Consider the following 17230-nt stretch of genomic DNA (forward strand, 5'->3'; position numbering starts at 1 on the left):
CATGGCATTCAAAGACCTTCCACAAGGTCAAGTGGCATAAAGGAAAGAACACTAGACTAGCCATCATGAAGCCTAGCTTAATTGCTGCCTCTGTCACTTCTTTTGTGGCCTCAGGGGGTCTGTCAGCAATCCACCTCTTAGTTTCTTCATCTGTAAAATGAGGGATTTGGAAGATCTGAAGTTGAGTCCCGGCATGCTTGTTAGAAGGACCCTGGGGAAATCACTTAGTCAACCTGAGCACCAAGTTCACCTTCTATAAAATGGGAGAGACACTCTACTCACCTCACAGGGCTGCGGTAAGAAAGTACTTTAGAGTTTTTAAAAATGCCATACAAATGTGAGTGATTCTTATTATCCAGATCTAGGATTCTGCAGTCCATTCCCATCTTTGCCAGTCTCACAGTCCTATTTTCCCACAAAAACCTTCTGCTCTGGGCAAGCCTGGCTAATCACCACCCCATGAAAACACTGGGCACTTTACAGCCCCCATGTCTGGCTCCACATGTCTGAAATACCCTGGGGCTCTGGTTCCACCTCCGCATCTGGTCAAGGGCCAGTTGAAGGAAGCCTTCTTGAAAGATCCTGGCTCATCCTCCCCTCTGCACTCACATCACCCATAACAAGATAACAGTATGTTCCTTATGGCCTAGAACATATTTCCCCAATACACATTTCTTAATTCCCCTATTAGACTGGGGAGGAAGCTATTTTACTCTCTCATTATAGAAGACAGTGTCATTTAAACAGTAGGTACTTAATACATTTGCTGAATGAATTGAATGACTCTCAGAAGATATGAAGCTGATCACCTAAGGTCCTCCATCAAAGTTCTTTTCCAGTGCCTTACTGTGGCACAGAGAGCTTTTCAAAATCTACGCCAACAGGGTGCAAGCTCTGGCAGATGCTACCAAGCTGGAAAGGCCTCATGGAAATCTACAAGTATTTGCCCAGCTCATCCCTAGAAGGCTCAATATGAAACTTTTGACCACAGTCACTCACGAAGACTTAGCAATGAAAGTGAAGCAGCAGGGCTTGGCCTATGTCACAGGAAGAGGTGCCCATAATGATGAAATACTAAGGGATTAGCACAGACTAGCACGAGATTGGTATCTGTTAATAACAAAAACAGAGGGAGAAAATTCACGAGATTCAGAGAGAGACCAGATCAAGGTTTGGAAGCTGGAATTTAAGAATCTCATTAGGAGTCATGACTGGATTATCAAACAGAGGGTGGATCTTTGGCCATTTTCCCTCAAGAAAACAGAAGGCACCATACAGTCTGACAAGTACATCTTAGATTTCTTTTCACCACGTCATATCCTTAGAGATAAATCTTCTGTATATCTCAGTGAATGCTGGTGCATTAGAGGAGAAGGTATGTGAGTTAGTGAAAGGGTTTGAAAGGTCACTCTAGAAAGGCTTCATGGAGAAGGAACACAAGTGGAAGGGGAATCTTAGTAGGATATCTGCCTGTCGGCACTGCATGTACAGTCAAGAGACAGAAGGCTGAGTCTCTGTGCTACCTGCCAGTTGCACAATCATGAACAAGTCAAGACCTCTCTGGGCTTCATTCTCCTCATCTACAAAATGGGAATAATAACAATTGCACTGCAGTAGCTGCCTTACGAGGTTATGAGCCAAGCGTTCTGTAAACTAGAGATTATGAGAGGAACGTGAACCAACATATTAAGGACAACAAATGGAAAGAAACTGCTATTTCCCTGCTTGGCTGCTGCCCTCTGACAGTTTGACCTCCTGGGTTAATGTCTGGTAGCTTTCACTGAGCAAGAGATGGGAGAAGTGGAAAAGGGCTCTTACCTGAAGGCTCCCAAGCCATGTGAGAAGATGATCAGCGGGTAGCCAGAGTCCTGTGGTTTAAGGGGGCCGTTCCAGCTGATGGGTAGGCGGTAGGATCCTAGGAGAAACATGGCAAATGGAACTCCTCGTTACACCAGAGCTGGCAGCTTCAGGGGCCAAGTGAATAAAGGTGGGAACAATTGCATTCACTGACCCCAACAGGCAGCTTTTGCTTATTATTGCTTATTATTTTTATCATGGCTATCCCACCAGTCTCTTGGGGAAGGTGGAAACAGGACAAGAAGGGGATTGAAAAGAACCCAGATTATTAGCATTTCTAGGGGGTAGGGCTCCTAGGGATAGATCAGGATAGACCAGGAGGGCAAAATAAGGGAGCAGAACATGGAGGCCACCTTGTCAGCCCCCTGCAGAAAGCAGTGGGTACAAGGCCATTCTTGGAGCAATGCTCACTGACACAATCCAATCCAACCTTGATCTGCAGGCTCTGCTCCTTTCACTTCAAAAGTTGCCATGTTTAGGAACTTCTTGGAGAGCAGAGAAGGGGAGGGAGAAGCAGGAGGTCAGTCCCACCCTTACCTATGGCTACGTTCAATAGCATTCCCCCCCAGCGCTTATTGATGCTCAGAAAATCAGCCAGGCCAACGCAGTATTCATATCGGGGGATCCACAAGGGCTGCTCAATCTCCCCCTCGGTCTCTTGGCAGGGGTAGAAGAGGCGGAAAAAGCTCCCCTGTTGGAGATAAGACAGCAATGGCTGCTCAGGACAGGGAACCTCCCTGGCCCATGACAGCCTGAGTCTCTACAATCTGGAGAATGGAGCTCAATGCTCTAGGAAGTAGGGCTAACAGATTAAGAGGATGGCTTTTGCTGGTTGGTCATAAGAAAAAGCAACAAATTTATCCTACATAGCAAGAGGGAGCAGAGATAACAGGAACTGAGTGCCCATGGTAAGGGAGAAATCAGAATGAGAGAGAGAAAGAATGGAAAATAATATAGAGATAGGAAAAAGAAGAAAAAAGCAAGAAGCTGGAAGCAGAAGAGAGGAGAGGACAGGATGGTGGAGGGGACTGTACTGAGAGAGGAGGGGAAGAATTTCTTTCCCTGTGGATAAATGGGGAGCCAGAGCACATTAGCAATGACCTCCGAGGGGCCAACCTGGCTTCTGCACTATGCAGTCTAACCCATGACCCATCTGTTCTCCTATTCTGAGAAGCAGCTAAAGATGAGATCAGAGGACTTTCTCATTCGCACATCTGTTGCAACTCCCCCTCCCCCCAAAAGGGTTAATGGACCTGAAAGAGGTCCCTGGTGCCTGAACTCTAGAAGCCTTTCCAAGTCTTTCCCATAGTCTAGCCTATTCAAGAGAATCAACCATTAACTCTCTCTAAGGATGTTTCCAATGGGAAAGGGAAAGAATCTAAGATGACTGATTCTCAGGGCTCTATCACCAGAATAAACTCAGTTTTCCTTTTTGGGAACTAGAAGTAAATTGCTATCACAGGAAATGTTGGGAGAAACACAGAAATAGAGGATTCTCAGCAGATGGAGAGAGAGAAGCAGGATTGAGACAAGACAGCATACCTGGCAAGTCTGTCCTTCCATCACGTCTCCACAGCCTACAAGATGGGGGCCAGTTACAGGCGGTAGCCCCAGGGAAGGGCTGACTCCCATGGCGTTTGATGACCTGGGCAAACCTAGAAGGACAACACAGGCGGCTGAGCCTGATAGCCGGGGCAGAAGAACAAAGAGGGGTGCAGGGAACGGCCTACCACTGGCTTCCTGTATGTGTTTCCTGTTGATTACATCTATCATCCACTAATCAGACTTTGAGACTTGTGCAATGCTGGTTCACCCAGAAGAATTCAGACACAGGCCACAGAGAAAGGGACTGGAAACCCTCTGTGGCCCTTAAAATGATAACTAAGTACCCACCATATGCTTATCCAGCATTATTCTAGATTACTGTAATTACTAGCAGTGATAACAATACTAATAGCCAGAATTATACAGTACTTTAGGTCTGAAAAGAGCGTTACAAAAATTACCACCTTTAATCCTCACAACTAGCCTGGGAAGTCGGCACTATTATTACCTTCATCTCACAGCTGAGGGAAATGAGACTGCCAGTGGTTAAGGGACCTGCCCAGGGTCGCACGGTCAGTAAACGCCTGAGGCTGGATTTGCATTCAGATGTCCCTGCCACTCTACCCACTGCACCCATTAGGGGCCATGAATTCATTGTTAAAATCAGACGTTGCTCGTGCATTTTATATTTGATTTTACTCTAAGTGGTTTTATTCTGTAACCATGTTCTGTACTGTGTGTAATGAATGTTAGCTTCTTCTCTGTGTCTCAGTGAAACTCATGAGTTCACATGTTCAGTCTCTCTCTGAAGTCGGATACCAAAGGCTTAAACTTTTCTACAATCACTGTTAGTTTAAGAAAAACTCTGTTCTCAATATTGTCATAAAACATTATCTCAGCCTTTCTTGCAAGGTCCGTGTGTTATCCTTGAGAAGCTGGACTCACTGACCTTGTCCCATCTTTAGCAATTAAAAAGGTGGTCCTGTCTAATCCCCCAGGGCCAGTGAGTCTACATACCTTGGGTCCCGATCAGCGACCTCTGGATGCACTGTGACCTGTTAATTCACATAAGCATTCTTTAGAGATAGAGGTGATCTTCATCCCATGTGTGGACTATGCCCACTTTTTTTTAATGTAACCAATCATGATCCCTCAAGCCCATGATGTTGCTGATCCCATAACCAATGACATGATTTTGGTTCTGTTTTTTTGTTCTATATTTATAAAAACAAGTTATACTTTCAATTCTGGGTCTCTGGCCAGAGGAAGTGCCATTGACCCATCCTTTATTAACAGGTTTAGTGACCTAGTAATAAATTTATCTTGCTTAGAGAATTGCCTCAGTTTACCTTTTTGTTAAATTTCACACTCAACATCACTCAGTAAGTTTATTAAGCACCTACAATGTGCCAGGTGAGACGTAACATGATTTAATAGGGAAAATACCAGTTTTGGAGTCAAGAAGAGCTGGTTCAAGTTCTTACCTCTGACAAATACTGGATGTGTCTGGGTAAATCAGCAGTTCAGTATCGTAGGCAACTCTCTAAGATGATAAATTACTGAGAAGGTAGCAGAGTTATTGGCATTAGTTCGGGAAGTTTTCTCATATTAGAGTTTCTGAGACTAATATTATCCCAGGTGCAGTCCCTAGCTTTCTGGGCTGGAGACTGTCCTGGGTTCTGAGGATGCCAAAATGAAGCAGTCAGTTCCCTCAAGGAGCTCAAAATCTGAAACACATGCACAAGGAAGTATTTAAATAGAGATATAAAGGAAATGTAATGGAAAAGTAGGGAGGGAGGGCAAGCACTAGCCAGGGGGATGTGGATAAGCCTCCTGGCAAATTGAAACAACTCTGAGGTACCACATCACATCTATCAGATTGGCTAACATGACAGAAAAGGGAAATGATGAGTGTTGGAGAAAATGTGGGAAAGCTGGAATACTAATGCATTGTTGGTGGAGCTGTGAATTGATCCAACCATTGTGGAGAGCAATTTGGAATGCTCTGGGCATGGAGAACAGATTTTCAAAGGCATGAAGGTGGGAGATGAATTGTTGACTACGGGGAAGAACAAATAGGCCAATTTGCTTGGAACATGAAGATCATGATGCAATTATTCAATAGGCCTGGAAAAGTAGCATGGAATCAAACTGTGAAAGACTTTCAGGGCCAAATGGAGAAGCCTGCATTTTATCCGAGGGATAACAGGGAGCCAGTGAACCTTCTTGAGCTCCATGTGTGAGCTTCGTGCCCAGAAGCTTCTTGCTGTGGATCATGCAGTCAAACAAGAGAGCCTTTGATGGGCACAGGGCTCACTTTCTCAAGTAGGAGAAGACCCTAGGCACCAAAGGGAAGGAGAGGTATATATTCCAAGAATACCAAGGTTGGGCCACACCAAGGGACAACAGGCCTGCAAAGCCCCACCTCTGGGAAAGAGCTGCACAGAAAGAAAGGGCAGCCATAGACCAGAAGGTGACCAGCTGCTACCCACAATACACCCTGACTCACCCCTCCTGTGTTAGTTCAACATGACTTTCAATGTTCCCCCAGCTGTGAAAAGCTGAACTAGGGAAGGAAGCAGTGGAGGCCTCAGAACTACCAGGTCTTGACTGGATGACTGTTCACATAATTTTTCAGCAGGTTGCATATTGAAGGCCATGAACTGTTTTCCAAGGAAGGGAGCTGAGAATAATGTCCTAAAGCAAGGTCAGAGAGGTATGGACTGTCAACCACCAGCTTACATGATGTCATATTAATTATTTGTGGTGGACTGAGAGGCAGCAGGTCAGAAATACACCAATCATCTCAAAACAAGCAGCCCAAAGGAAATGCCTGCTGCGGAGGCCATTTCTGACTGGCTAACAAAACATTTCTTGTGATTCTGCTTCTTCAGATCCTTCCTATCAGCCCAAGAATAGCTGTGAAATCTGCAGCCATTCTGGGGGAGGCTGCTTTCTCTGCATAGTAGGCAGTGGTTTCTCAGTCTGTGGCACTCTGGACACCACAGCACCACAAAGTTCTCTGGGTGACATCCACTGGCTCACATCTGTGAATGGCTGTATCCGTATTGCTCCGAGGAAGCCTCATCATTCATCATAAAGCTGTTATAATATCTTGCCTAAAGACTCCTATAATAGCAGCCCCCAGCTCCACCAAGAAAACCGGGGTCAGAGTGACATGGTCAGACTAATACCTTAGGAATATTTATTTGAAGGGAAGACAGACTGGAGAGAGAAGAGCAATCAGGAGCCTATTATAATAGTATAGACAAGAAGGGATGAGGGCTTGAAGAAGGGTGGTGGCTGTGCTCAGCAGGGAGAAGGGGATGCGTACAGGAAAGGTCTACAAGACTTAGTACCCCACTGGATATGCAGAGTGAGGGAAAGGAAAGAATCAAAGATAAATACGTATGAGATGTGTTCCCCACCCTTAGGAAGTTTATAATCTAGCTGAGAATAGAACTGACATATGTGAAACAATTTCAGACAAGTAAGTGTTAAACTACGGGCCTAACCATAAGTGTAGCAGAACAGAGAGGAGAAAAGATCAGTGCGTAGTCAGGAATGGTTTCACAGAAGAGTTGGGGCATCAGCTGGGTCTTGAAAAATGAGTAAATAGGGCACAGATAAGAAGAGGGCAGATAAGAATTACAGAATGTCAGAGCTGGAAGAGAGCTTAGAACTGAGAATGTTAGTGATGGGAGGGGCTTAGAACATAGGATGTCAGAGCTAGAAAGAGCCTCAAGGACAACTAATCCAACCCCCTCATCTTACAAAGGAGAAACTGGGGCCCACAGGGAACTGACTTGTCCATTCTGATGAGTGGCAGAACAAGCCTGGAACTGAGATCTTTTGGCTGAAACAAAAGGTACTCAGATGGATGAAAAAGAAAGGCAAGAAGGTCTGCTTCTGAACCATTAGCTTAGCCTAGAATTCTTGCAGAATCCTTTAGCCTGGCATTTAAAGTTCTCTCCCATGTGGGCACAACCTACTTCTCCAGCCTTCTCTCTCTCCCTTACTGGAGCCCATACTGGTCAGTTCACTGCCTCTGGGCATGCCTGAGATATCATTTGCCTGCTATGTGGGACCATGTGATGTTAAACATGTAAGGAAGCAACTGAGTCAAGAGAACAGGGTTCAGATACCAACTCTGATCATTACTAGTCTTAGAACCTTGGAAAAATCACATTACCTATCTAAACCTGTGTTTTCTCATCTCTAAAACAGATATAATAATATCAGCACTGTCTGTATCTCAAGATCAAGTGGAAAAACTCTGTAAACCTTACCACACTACATAAATGAGTCATTCTCCATTTTTTTTTTTTTGCTTTTTTTCCTATTTGGTCTATCATAATAATATCACAGCTGCTCTTCTTGCCTTTAAATCTCTCTACGCTCTAAACCGTCTGCATACCACCATGGAAACAATTTTGCTAATACACACATATCTCTGGGCCATGCCCATCTTCTACTCAAAAACCTATGGTGGCTCCCTATTGCTTGATGCATCTAGTATAAGCTTCTGCTTCTGGCATTTCAGGCCCCCCACAGACAGGGTCCAGGGGATCGTTCACACCATTTATCTCACATTAAACTCTGGGAATGTATCTCATTCTCACGTGCATCACACTCATTTGTGCCCATGTTGTATTCTTCTCCCACACCCATTAGATTAGAAGCATCCTGAGGTCAGGGACTGTGCCAGTTTTTTCATCTTTGTCCAGCCCCAAGCTCAGGGTCCATGGTAGTCATCTAACAAATGTTTATTGTACTGAATTAGCACATTAGTAGAGTGATGGTCTTGAAGAAGCTTCTTGTCACCCCAGAAAGCAGAAAGCCTGGCCTTAAGGGAATCAGCTATAAGGGAGAAGACAGGAGACACAGCATAGCAGCAAAGTTTGAGGGAGGGCACCCAGAGGTGAGCTTGTCTGGAGAAGTGGGTGAAGCATGGGAGCTCTAGGCAGGTACTCTGTTGGACTCATCATGGGTCCATCAGGACCTTGTGCATTAATGAGAGGCCCCTAGAATTCGCCCCCCTTGTCTTCACCTATGGAATCCCTACCTGTTCCATCTCAGGAATGCTTAGTTCCTCATGGGTTTGTTTACTCTGGTTCCTAAACTTAGCCTAGAAACCACTGCCAAGGAGAGCAAAAGAGAGGCCTACTCTGGTAGAAGAGGAGGAGGAGGAGGTGGGCGGTCTGTCTGTGCACGGAGTCTTTGAATCCCTTTGCTCAGACATGTATGCAGACTAAAAGCAACATAAATTAGAACATGGCGAGTCCATAAAAGGAGCCAGGCTTATTAATCTCAACCCCCTATCTCTTGGAGCCTTTCCCCTGTCTCTTCAGCACTGCCAGTGACCTACTTCAAGCCCTGAGCACCTCTCACTTGAAACATTACAATAACCTCCTAACTGGTCTCCCTACTTCCAGTTTCTCTAATTTATCTCTACAGCTCTGCCAAAATAATTCATAAGGCAAAGATAAGGTGACTTCCATGCTCAAAAATCTTCTGTGGCTCTTCATTGCCTCTAGGAGAAAATGAAAACTACTTAGCTTTGTGTTTAAGATCCTTCACAATCTGGTTCCTCTCTGCCTCTTCAGCTTTATTTCACATTACTTCCCTTCAGAAACTCAATGGTTTGGTCATACTGGAATACTAGCTGTTTCCCAAACTGGATTCACCATTTTCAGCCTCCAGACATTCTCACAAGCCATCCTCCATCTCAGGAATGCATTCCCCAAATCATCTCGGCCCTAAGGGCTGCTTCCCTCAGTTTACCTTGCATTATATTTATTTCTGTATATGTTGTATCCCCCTAGGAGACTATTCAGTTCCATGAGGGCTTTGCAGTCCCAGCATGATGTCGTGCTCATAGTAGGATCTCAATAAATGTTTCCTGAATGGAATTCAAAATATGTATTTCATTTACACGAAACCAAACCACAGACTACAAAGCCCAGGGTTCAAGTTTTAACTATACCCTCCCCCATTTCTATTTTTTTCTAGAGCTGATAAACACTGTTCTTCTCTCACAGACACTTTAAGGCTCAAGTGAAAAACTGTCAACTTTTAATCATTTCTGCTATGGATGGAGCACACTCATGGAGAGGCCAAAAGGTTCTTTCCATTTGGCTTTGGGAAGTAAACACTTGGGGGGTTGTTTATTTTACCCAGGCTGAAGCAGACTGAACTTCATGGAAGTGGTACCATGCTAGGATTCAAAACAAAACAAAAAACCCTTTCCCACATACAGGAAGAGGCCAATATCCACTCACTGTCAGGGAACATGCAAGCTGGGGGATGGTGCTGACACAGCTGGATGCCTGGCCCCAGAGAGGGTGGGGCAGAAGCAAACACAGCTATTGGGTCCATAGGGCAAGCAGACCCATGACCCTTGAGCCCTTACAGAGCACCAGGCCTCTCCAAACTGTGGCACTTTAGGTATATAGATGAAAAATGCCCTTCATGTGCTATGATGCCAAGCTTTCTGTTCTCTGCTCTCTTCTGCCAATTTGTGAAGAAGAGGACAGAAGTGTTCACAGCCCAGGTGGAAGGAGGAGATGTGCCTACATAACAAAATGCAAAGCAGCTAGATGGCTCAGTGGATAGAGTACTGGCCTAGACTCAGGAAGACCTGAGTTCAAATCCAGCCTCAGATTACTTACTAGCTGCATGACCCTGGGCAAGTCACTTCACCTCTGTTTGTCTTAATCCACTGGAGAAGGAAATGGCAAACCACTCCAGTATTTTTGTTTACATCCTCCTTGTTGTTGTCTGTCCTTTGTTCTCAAAGTGGACCATGATGTCATGGAGGTGATGCCATGACATGACAGTGAATTGGATTGAAGTGAAGGAGGGCTGTGCAGAGTCACCAGCCTCACTTTCTCCTTCACAGTCACCTGGGTCCTGTGGCAAGACACACATCAGAATGAGTGGAGATGGCCCCAGATGCAGTGGAAGACCTTGGCCTTTTAAAGAAGGTCTCAGTTTGATCTTTGGAAAACCACATGGACAGTATTGGCGTGCTATATAGACCATGAGGTCATGACTGAACAACAAGAACATGCACCAGGTATGACAGTCATCCCTATATTGCTAAAGAACACACATGTTTATTTTGGATCTGTAGTTATAACAATGTAAGATTGTAAATAGATGTCTCAAACTGGACTCTGTGTACCTCTCAAACTCAACAGATCTAAGAGAGAACTCATTCTCTCTCCTCCTAAGACCTACCAGAGGCCCTATGACTGTCAAGGGAACTACCATCCCCACAGTGAGCCAGGCTCATGACCTCGGTGTCATCCTTGCCTCCTCATTCTCCTGCATCCCACATATTCAACCTGTTGCCAAGACTTACCATTCCCTCCCCCAAGATATCTCTTGTAAATACCCACTTTCTCTCGAACCCTGACACAGGCCCTCAGTGTCTCTGGCTTGGTCTACTACAACAGCCTACGGGCTGGGCTTCCTCCATGACAATCCATTTTCCATTCAGCTGGCAAAGTGCTCTTCCTAAAGTTCAGGACCAAACTCATCGCCCTCCAACTCCATGAACTCCACTGGTCCTCCATTACTGTATCTCCAAGATCAGTCACTCAATAAGCATTTATTAAGCTCCTCCTAGATGTCAGGCACCATGGTAAGTGCATCGGATACAAAGAACAGCAAAAGATAGTCTCTGATCAAATAAAAAATCTTGTTTGGCTTTTAAAGCCCTCCACAACGTAATCCCTTCCTGACTTTCCAGTCTTCTTACATCCCCATCTTCCACTCCAATTCAGCCACACTGACCAGCCTGCTACTCCTTATCTCCAACACTCCTTCTCCTTTTCTTTTACTTGCCCCCATACCTTGGATGCTCCACTTCCTGGCCTCTGCCTCCTGGCATCCTTGAAGACTCCACCTACCTTCTGGCAGAAATCTTTCCTGATTTCCCCTCAATGCTAGCCCCTTCCCTCTGAGACTGCATTCTAGATTAGATTGGAGCCCCTTGAGGCCAGGGACCATGTTTGTTGCCTTTCTTTGAATCTACAGTGCCTAGTACACAGCAAGTATTTAGGAACTGTTTACTGACTGACTAATGCTATATCACTTTATAATGTGCATATCATTTCTGAAGTAGAGAGGTGAACTTGAAGTCAGGAAGACCTAAGTTCAAATTCTACCATTAGATCCTCTATAGCTGTGTGGCATTCACTTAACTTCCCAGAGCCTCAGTTTCCTTCTCTGTCAAATGGGCTACCAAGAGCACCAACTCACAGAATAGTTGCAAGGATTAAGTGAGATAATGTGTGAAATGCTTTGCAAATGGGAGTTATCAATTCTGCCTCAGCTGTGAGATTACGGCAAGTCACTTAACCATTAGAGCCTTAGTTTCCTCATCTGTAACAAGGAGATAAATACTTATACCACTTACCTAACAGAGTGGTTGTGATCAAAGTGCTTTACAAGCACTATAAAAATGTGAGTTGTTATTACATTTTTTTATTTGATCTATGATGGAAGTAATAATTCCTATTTTTATAGTGCTTGAAGGTTTCCAAAATGCTTTTCCCACAATCATCCTCAGAGGTAAATAGTGTAAGTAGTATGTAATTTAACTAGATTCAATAAATGTTTATTAAGCCCCCACTGTGTATAACTAACCCAAGGTACATGGATGGAATACAAAAGAAACAGAATCCCTCGCCCCATGGAGCATCCATTCTGCTGGGGAAACAACATGCACACAGATGTGAGTCAATGAAAGATGATTATAAGGGGAAGAGAGAACTAACAAACTGGGGGTGGGGAAAGAGGATAACAGAATGCTTCATGAAGGAGGTGCCTCCTAAACAGAGGCCTCTGCCTCAAGGAAGAGAAGAATTCTAAGAGACAGAGCTAAGGAGGGAAGAGAGGCCAGGCATGGGGGACAGACCGTGCAAACATAGAATGCTGATGGAATGCTGAGTTTAGGAACAGATTGTAAATACAGTCTAGCTTGGCTGAAAGATAAAGCTCTGGAAGGGGAGTAATATAAAATCAGGTTGGAAAAGAAGGTTGGAGCCAGATAAATGCCAAGTAATTTATCCTTGAGGCTACTCTGAGCCACTGAAGAGTTTTGAGCGTTTCATTGTTGAGGAAACTGAGGCTCAGAATGATGGGATTTGCCAGTGGTTTCACAACTTAAGAGTGAAAGGGCCAGAATTCAAACCCAGATTCCCGGCCTCCAAATCCAGTGCCTGTTCTACTATTCTACACAGCCTCCCTCATTAAAATAAATTCTTTTTTCACATTGTATCTGCATTCAAAATGTCTACTCTTTGCTTTCCCACCTCCCGTTTTCTCCATTCTATCCTGCAGAGACAAACAGGTTAGTGTTCCTACACACAAAGTATGTTACTCTTCCTGCTCGCTCTAGGAGTCAAGAAGATCACATCCAGACTTCTTGCCCTGGCATTCAAGGTTTATCATCATCAGACTACTTTTCAAACCTTATTTTCTCAGTATTCTAGGACAGAAATATATACTCAGCCTGCCACAAACACTCCCAAGGGGCAGCCCAAACCAGGTCAAAATGTAATTGGGAAATATTTAACAAAACAAATAAAATTAAAATAGAACATAGATAATGTTAACATGTAGTTTTCTAAGTTAAAAGGAGACCTGGGAATCTTTATGTACAATCATTTCTATTTGAGTTGGACACCACTGCTCCAGGACAGAAGGTATGGAAAATAGAGAAGTAGGACAGTATGGGGTAGAGGGGGAAGCTGGATTTGAAATAAGAAGCCCTGAGTTCAAATCCTAATCCAGCTACTTACTAACTTGTGTGACTTTGGTAAGTCACTTCATGATTCCTTTAACATTCCTTGCAGTTTCAAAGCTATGATCCTATGAGCCATCAGTACATACAGTACATACATACTTTTCTCTCAAGGAGTTTGTAGCTTAATAGGTAGGAAAGATGTTTACCATGCACAGTAGATACCTGTTAAGTTTGAGTCAACAAGGCCTTGCCTCTCTTTTTCTTTCCTTATCCCCTTACCCTTCAAGATGCTGTTTCTCCTTTAAGAGATCACTGGCCCAATTCCCTAGCCCTAAGCTCCTTTAATCTTTTCCAACCAATCTATTTGGCACACAGGCTGTTGTGCTCACAGCTCTCCCAGAACCTGGAATGCCCCCACCCACATAAAGGGGCTCAGAAAAGGATTAGGCTCCAGAACAACTCCACATCTGTCCATCTGTTCTTGAAACCCTGGTGAATTGGGCAGCGAAGCTGACAAAGGGCAGAAATCAAAAGACCACCCACCGCCATCAAAACTGGGTAGGTAAAGCTTTTGTCAGTGTCAATGTCAATTTACTTTTCAAAAGGTAATTTAAAAGAAGGAAGTCCCCGGTGCCTCCTCTGAGGCTCTGGAAGGAACCAGATGAAATGCGATAAGAAACCATCCTCTTCTTACACAAACGGAGACACTAACCAGCCAAGGGATGGGTTCTGAGTGACTGAGTGGTCAGTAACCAAGGCCACATCTCTCCCAGCCTAGGGCTTTATCACTCCTACAATGGCCACCCAATTTCAGACCCTCATCTTCTCCCCCTGGGTTGCAACATCCTCCTATCCAGGCTCTTTGTTTCTAGCCTCCTCATCCCCAATCCATCCAGCATACTGTGGCACATTCATCTTTCCAATACATAGTTCTGATTCAATCATTCCTTTGCTCACACATCTTCTGTGGCTCTCCAATGCCTACAGGATAAAGTCCAAATTCCTTAACCTGTCCTTCAAAGGTCTCCAGAATTGGTGTCCCTCCAAATCTCCAGCCTTTTCTCCCAGGGTTCATTTTTACTCTAGTCAACCTAACTGTACTTGTCAGTGTAGGAGGTAGTGTCTATGAAGGACTCAAGGGGTCAGTAGAGGGTCACTGAAGGAATCAGAGAGGAGTCCAGAAGAAAGACTGAAGAATCAGGGACAGGTCAATGAGGGACCTAAGAGGAGTCAAATATTAGGAGACATTAGGGAGGATGATTGAATGGCTTAAGGAGGATAGATATGGGGCAGTAAGGAGGGGATATGAGAATAGGGGTCATTGAAAGGTTTTAGGGGAGGAGGCTGCTTTTTTGGAGGGGAGGAGTTTGACAGATGTCAGTAAGAGGGCTATAATGAGGACTATAAGGAACCATTGGTGGGGGGACCCTGGGGATCTGAGATAGGTTAGTAAAGGGACTGTGAGAGGGGCTATAAGAAGTCATAGAGTTCCTGAGGGGCATGAGGGTGGCATAAAAGTCATGAGGATCATCGAGGGGTTTGAGAGGGGCTTCAAGGAGTCATTAGGGGCCACTGAGAAGCTTGAAGGATGTTAGTAAGGGGGCTATAAGGAGTCTTTGAGATCACTGAGAGGTTTGGAGGTGTCAGTAAGGTATCTATGAAGAGTCAATGGGGGGTTACTGAAGGATGTGGGAGTGTAAGTAAGGAGGCTGTCAGGGGGGCTATGTTAGGGGTCACAGAAGGGTTGGGAGTGTCAGGAACGAGGCTACAAGGAATCTGGAGTCACGGAGGGGCTGGGGTATCAGTAAAGTGGCCAATGAGTCATGGGGTCCTACTGAGGGATTTGGGGGGGTCAGCAAGGAGTCACTGGGGGTTATTAAGGGGTCGGGCATATAAAAAGGCTTGGAGAGTGATGGGGCCTCATTGAGGGGTTGGGGGTATGGCTGTAAGGGGTACTATGAGGAGTCTCTGGAGGTTCCTGAAGGGCTGGAGTATCAGTAAGGGGGGCTGCGGAGGGGTCAGTAAGTGAAAGGGACCATGACAGGGTCTGTGTCCCGGGGTCAAGGAAGAGGGTAGTGGGAGGGGGTCAGGAAGGGGTTCAAGAAAGGGTGCAGGGCCCGGACGCCGCCACAAGTCACACTCACCCTTCCTCGGAACCCCCTCAGAGTTCGACCTCTCACTTTGTGGATTACGCCAGGAGCCAAACGCAGAGACCCCGCCCCCGCGCCCCGCTGCCCTCTGGGAGTTAGGGTTCCTAGAAGAGGGAGTGAGGCCGGCGGAAGCAGAGGAAAGTCCTTGGATAAGGACTACAATTCCCAAAAGGCATCGCACACCATCGCCAGAGGGCTAGCCTTGGCGACAGGACTACGATTCCCAGAGGGCATTGCGATTCCCTCTTGCTTTCCTGCGCTAGTCTGTCTGTGCCTACATCTCCCATAGGCCTTTTAGGCCAGGCTGCGATGCGGTGCTGCTACTCCCTCTGGTGGGCTGCAAAGGAGTCTCCTTTTGAGACGCAGGGTGGAATGAGGTGGGGGGAGAGAGGGAGTTTTTTGCTGTTGTTGGTTTTTTTTGGTAATCTATTATCACAGTAACCTTCCGCCGCACTTCTAGCGCAAGTAAATTCCCTCTGAAAGAGTCATATCCGGTCCTGTTTGTTTTTAACTGCTGGGAAAGTGTATGCTTCTCATCTTTAGGAAAACCTGACCTTCAGAGTTTGCTTGGAATGAAATCATTCTGCTCCAATCGAAAAGACCCCCTACTGGGACTCCTAAGACCCAGATTTGAATTCTGTCTCCTTTACTTTCTATCTGGTTGGTTGCGAGTAAATTATTCCCCTCCCTGGGACTCAGTTTCCTTCTCGAAAAATGGACTAGAATGGTCTCCAAAGTCGTTTTCATTTCGAAATTCTGTGATCCCAGCTAGGGAATGCAAGCGTTATTGCCTCCCCTTTACAGAGGAGGAAATTGAAGCCCGACAAGCAGAATGTCTTATCATTTAGCTTCCCCAGCGCCCACATTCACTCAAGCACTCTTTCCTGGAAACAGAAACCCACTCATCTGTTCGTATTCAGCTCAGTTGTGCTAGATAAAATCGCGGCTCTCAGCCTTCACTATTGTTTGTTTCATACTGGTACATGTGGCATCTAGGGCAAAAGTCAAGGGCTTTGGCTCTACCTTTAGGCAGTCATGTGGGCCAGAAGTCAATGACCTCCTCCTAATTTTACAGATGAGGATACTGAGACCCAAGGTAATGTAGGGACTTGCTCAAGTCACACAGCTAGTAAGTACCTTTTATGCTTTTTAGTTTTTGTCTGTGTTCATCTTTACTTTCATGCTTATCAAAGAAGATCTTGGGATTTGGGGTGTGGGGTTTTTTTGCTTTTTTTTTTTTTTTGCAGAGTTTCTGAAATGAGTTTGAAGAATACCCAAATCCCCACATCAGGATAAATGGAAACATAAAGATATGTCTCACCCTAAATATGGTGGCTTTATGGGACCACAGACTTCAAATCGGCACCAGACTAGAGCACAATAATAGATTTAATCGTATCCTAGGAGTACTCCAACTTCTGCCAACAGTATTTATCTGAGAATGGTGACTCGTAACTTTAGCTATGGTGTAACAAATTGTTCATCTGCCTTTGAAAGGGAGGTTTCTAGTTACTGTATCTTAGAATAGGTAACATAGTAGATGGCCCTGAAAAACTAAATCACAGAAGATGGTAGCAGAGAGAAGCTTGACCATGAAACCAGCAGAGATGCCCATTGGAAGTGACAAGCCGTGTCAAGGCAACACGCTCACTCGTTGGAAAAAAGCAGGGGATCATGCAAGGGCATCGGCAGGGCATCAGCTGTGCTGTGGCATCAGAGGTATGATTTGCTGTGGCTTTTGGTTTCCCCTAGTTGTGTATATATTCACTTTCATGCATTTTAATGACCATTTCTTTTCCCTCTGCGTGTGCCCTTCCTTACCTGTGATGAGATAAAATGTAGGAGTTTCCTGATATGTACACTGGAAACAGGGTGGTATTTTCACTTTATTTGCTATGCCCTTTGATTAAATGTCTCTTGT

At 45.1% G+C, this 17230-nt stretch overlaps 1 protein-coding gene across 4 annotated transcripts in view; it reads right to left on the reverse strand.

The window, feature by feature from the left end:
* The window catches only part of PAFAH2 (platelet activating factor acetylhydrolase 2), a 34886-nt gene extending 19497 nt beyond the window's left edge, over window positions 1–15389 (reverse strand). Inside the window, exons 1-6 of one of the 4 annotated variants that reach the window (XM_072609414.1) lie at window positions 15304–15389; window positions 4887–5129; window positions 4420–4457; window positions 3400–3512; window positions 2395–2548; window positions 1819–1915 (exon numbers count right to left, since the gene is read on the reverse strand). In XM_072609414.1, coding sequence (XP_072465515.1) covers window positions 1819–1915; window positions 2395–2548; window positions 3400–3489 — 341 coding nt within the window. In that variant the 5' untranslated portion in view covers window positions 3490–3512; window positions 4420–4457; window positions 4887–5129; window positions 15304–15389. Of the gene's footprint in view, window positions 1–1818; window positions 1916–2394; window positions 2549–3399; window positions 3513–4419; window positions 4458–4886; window positions 5130–5911; window positions 14877–15303 lie in introns of those variants that run through there. The other 3 variants (XM_072609415.1, XM_072609413.1, XM_072609416.1) reach the window with 3 other exon arrangements.
* Window positions 15390–17230: the final 1841 nt, after the last annotated feature.

This window comes from Notamacropus eugenii, chromosome 5 (genome assembly GCF_028372415.1).
Source record: "Notamacropus eugenii isolate mMacEug1 chromosome 5, mMacEug1.pri_v2, whole genome shotgun sequence".
NCBI lineage: Eukaryota > Metazoa > Chordata > Mammalia > Diprotodontia > Macropodidae > Notamacropus > Notamacropus eugenii.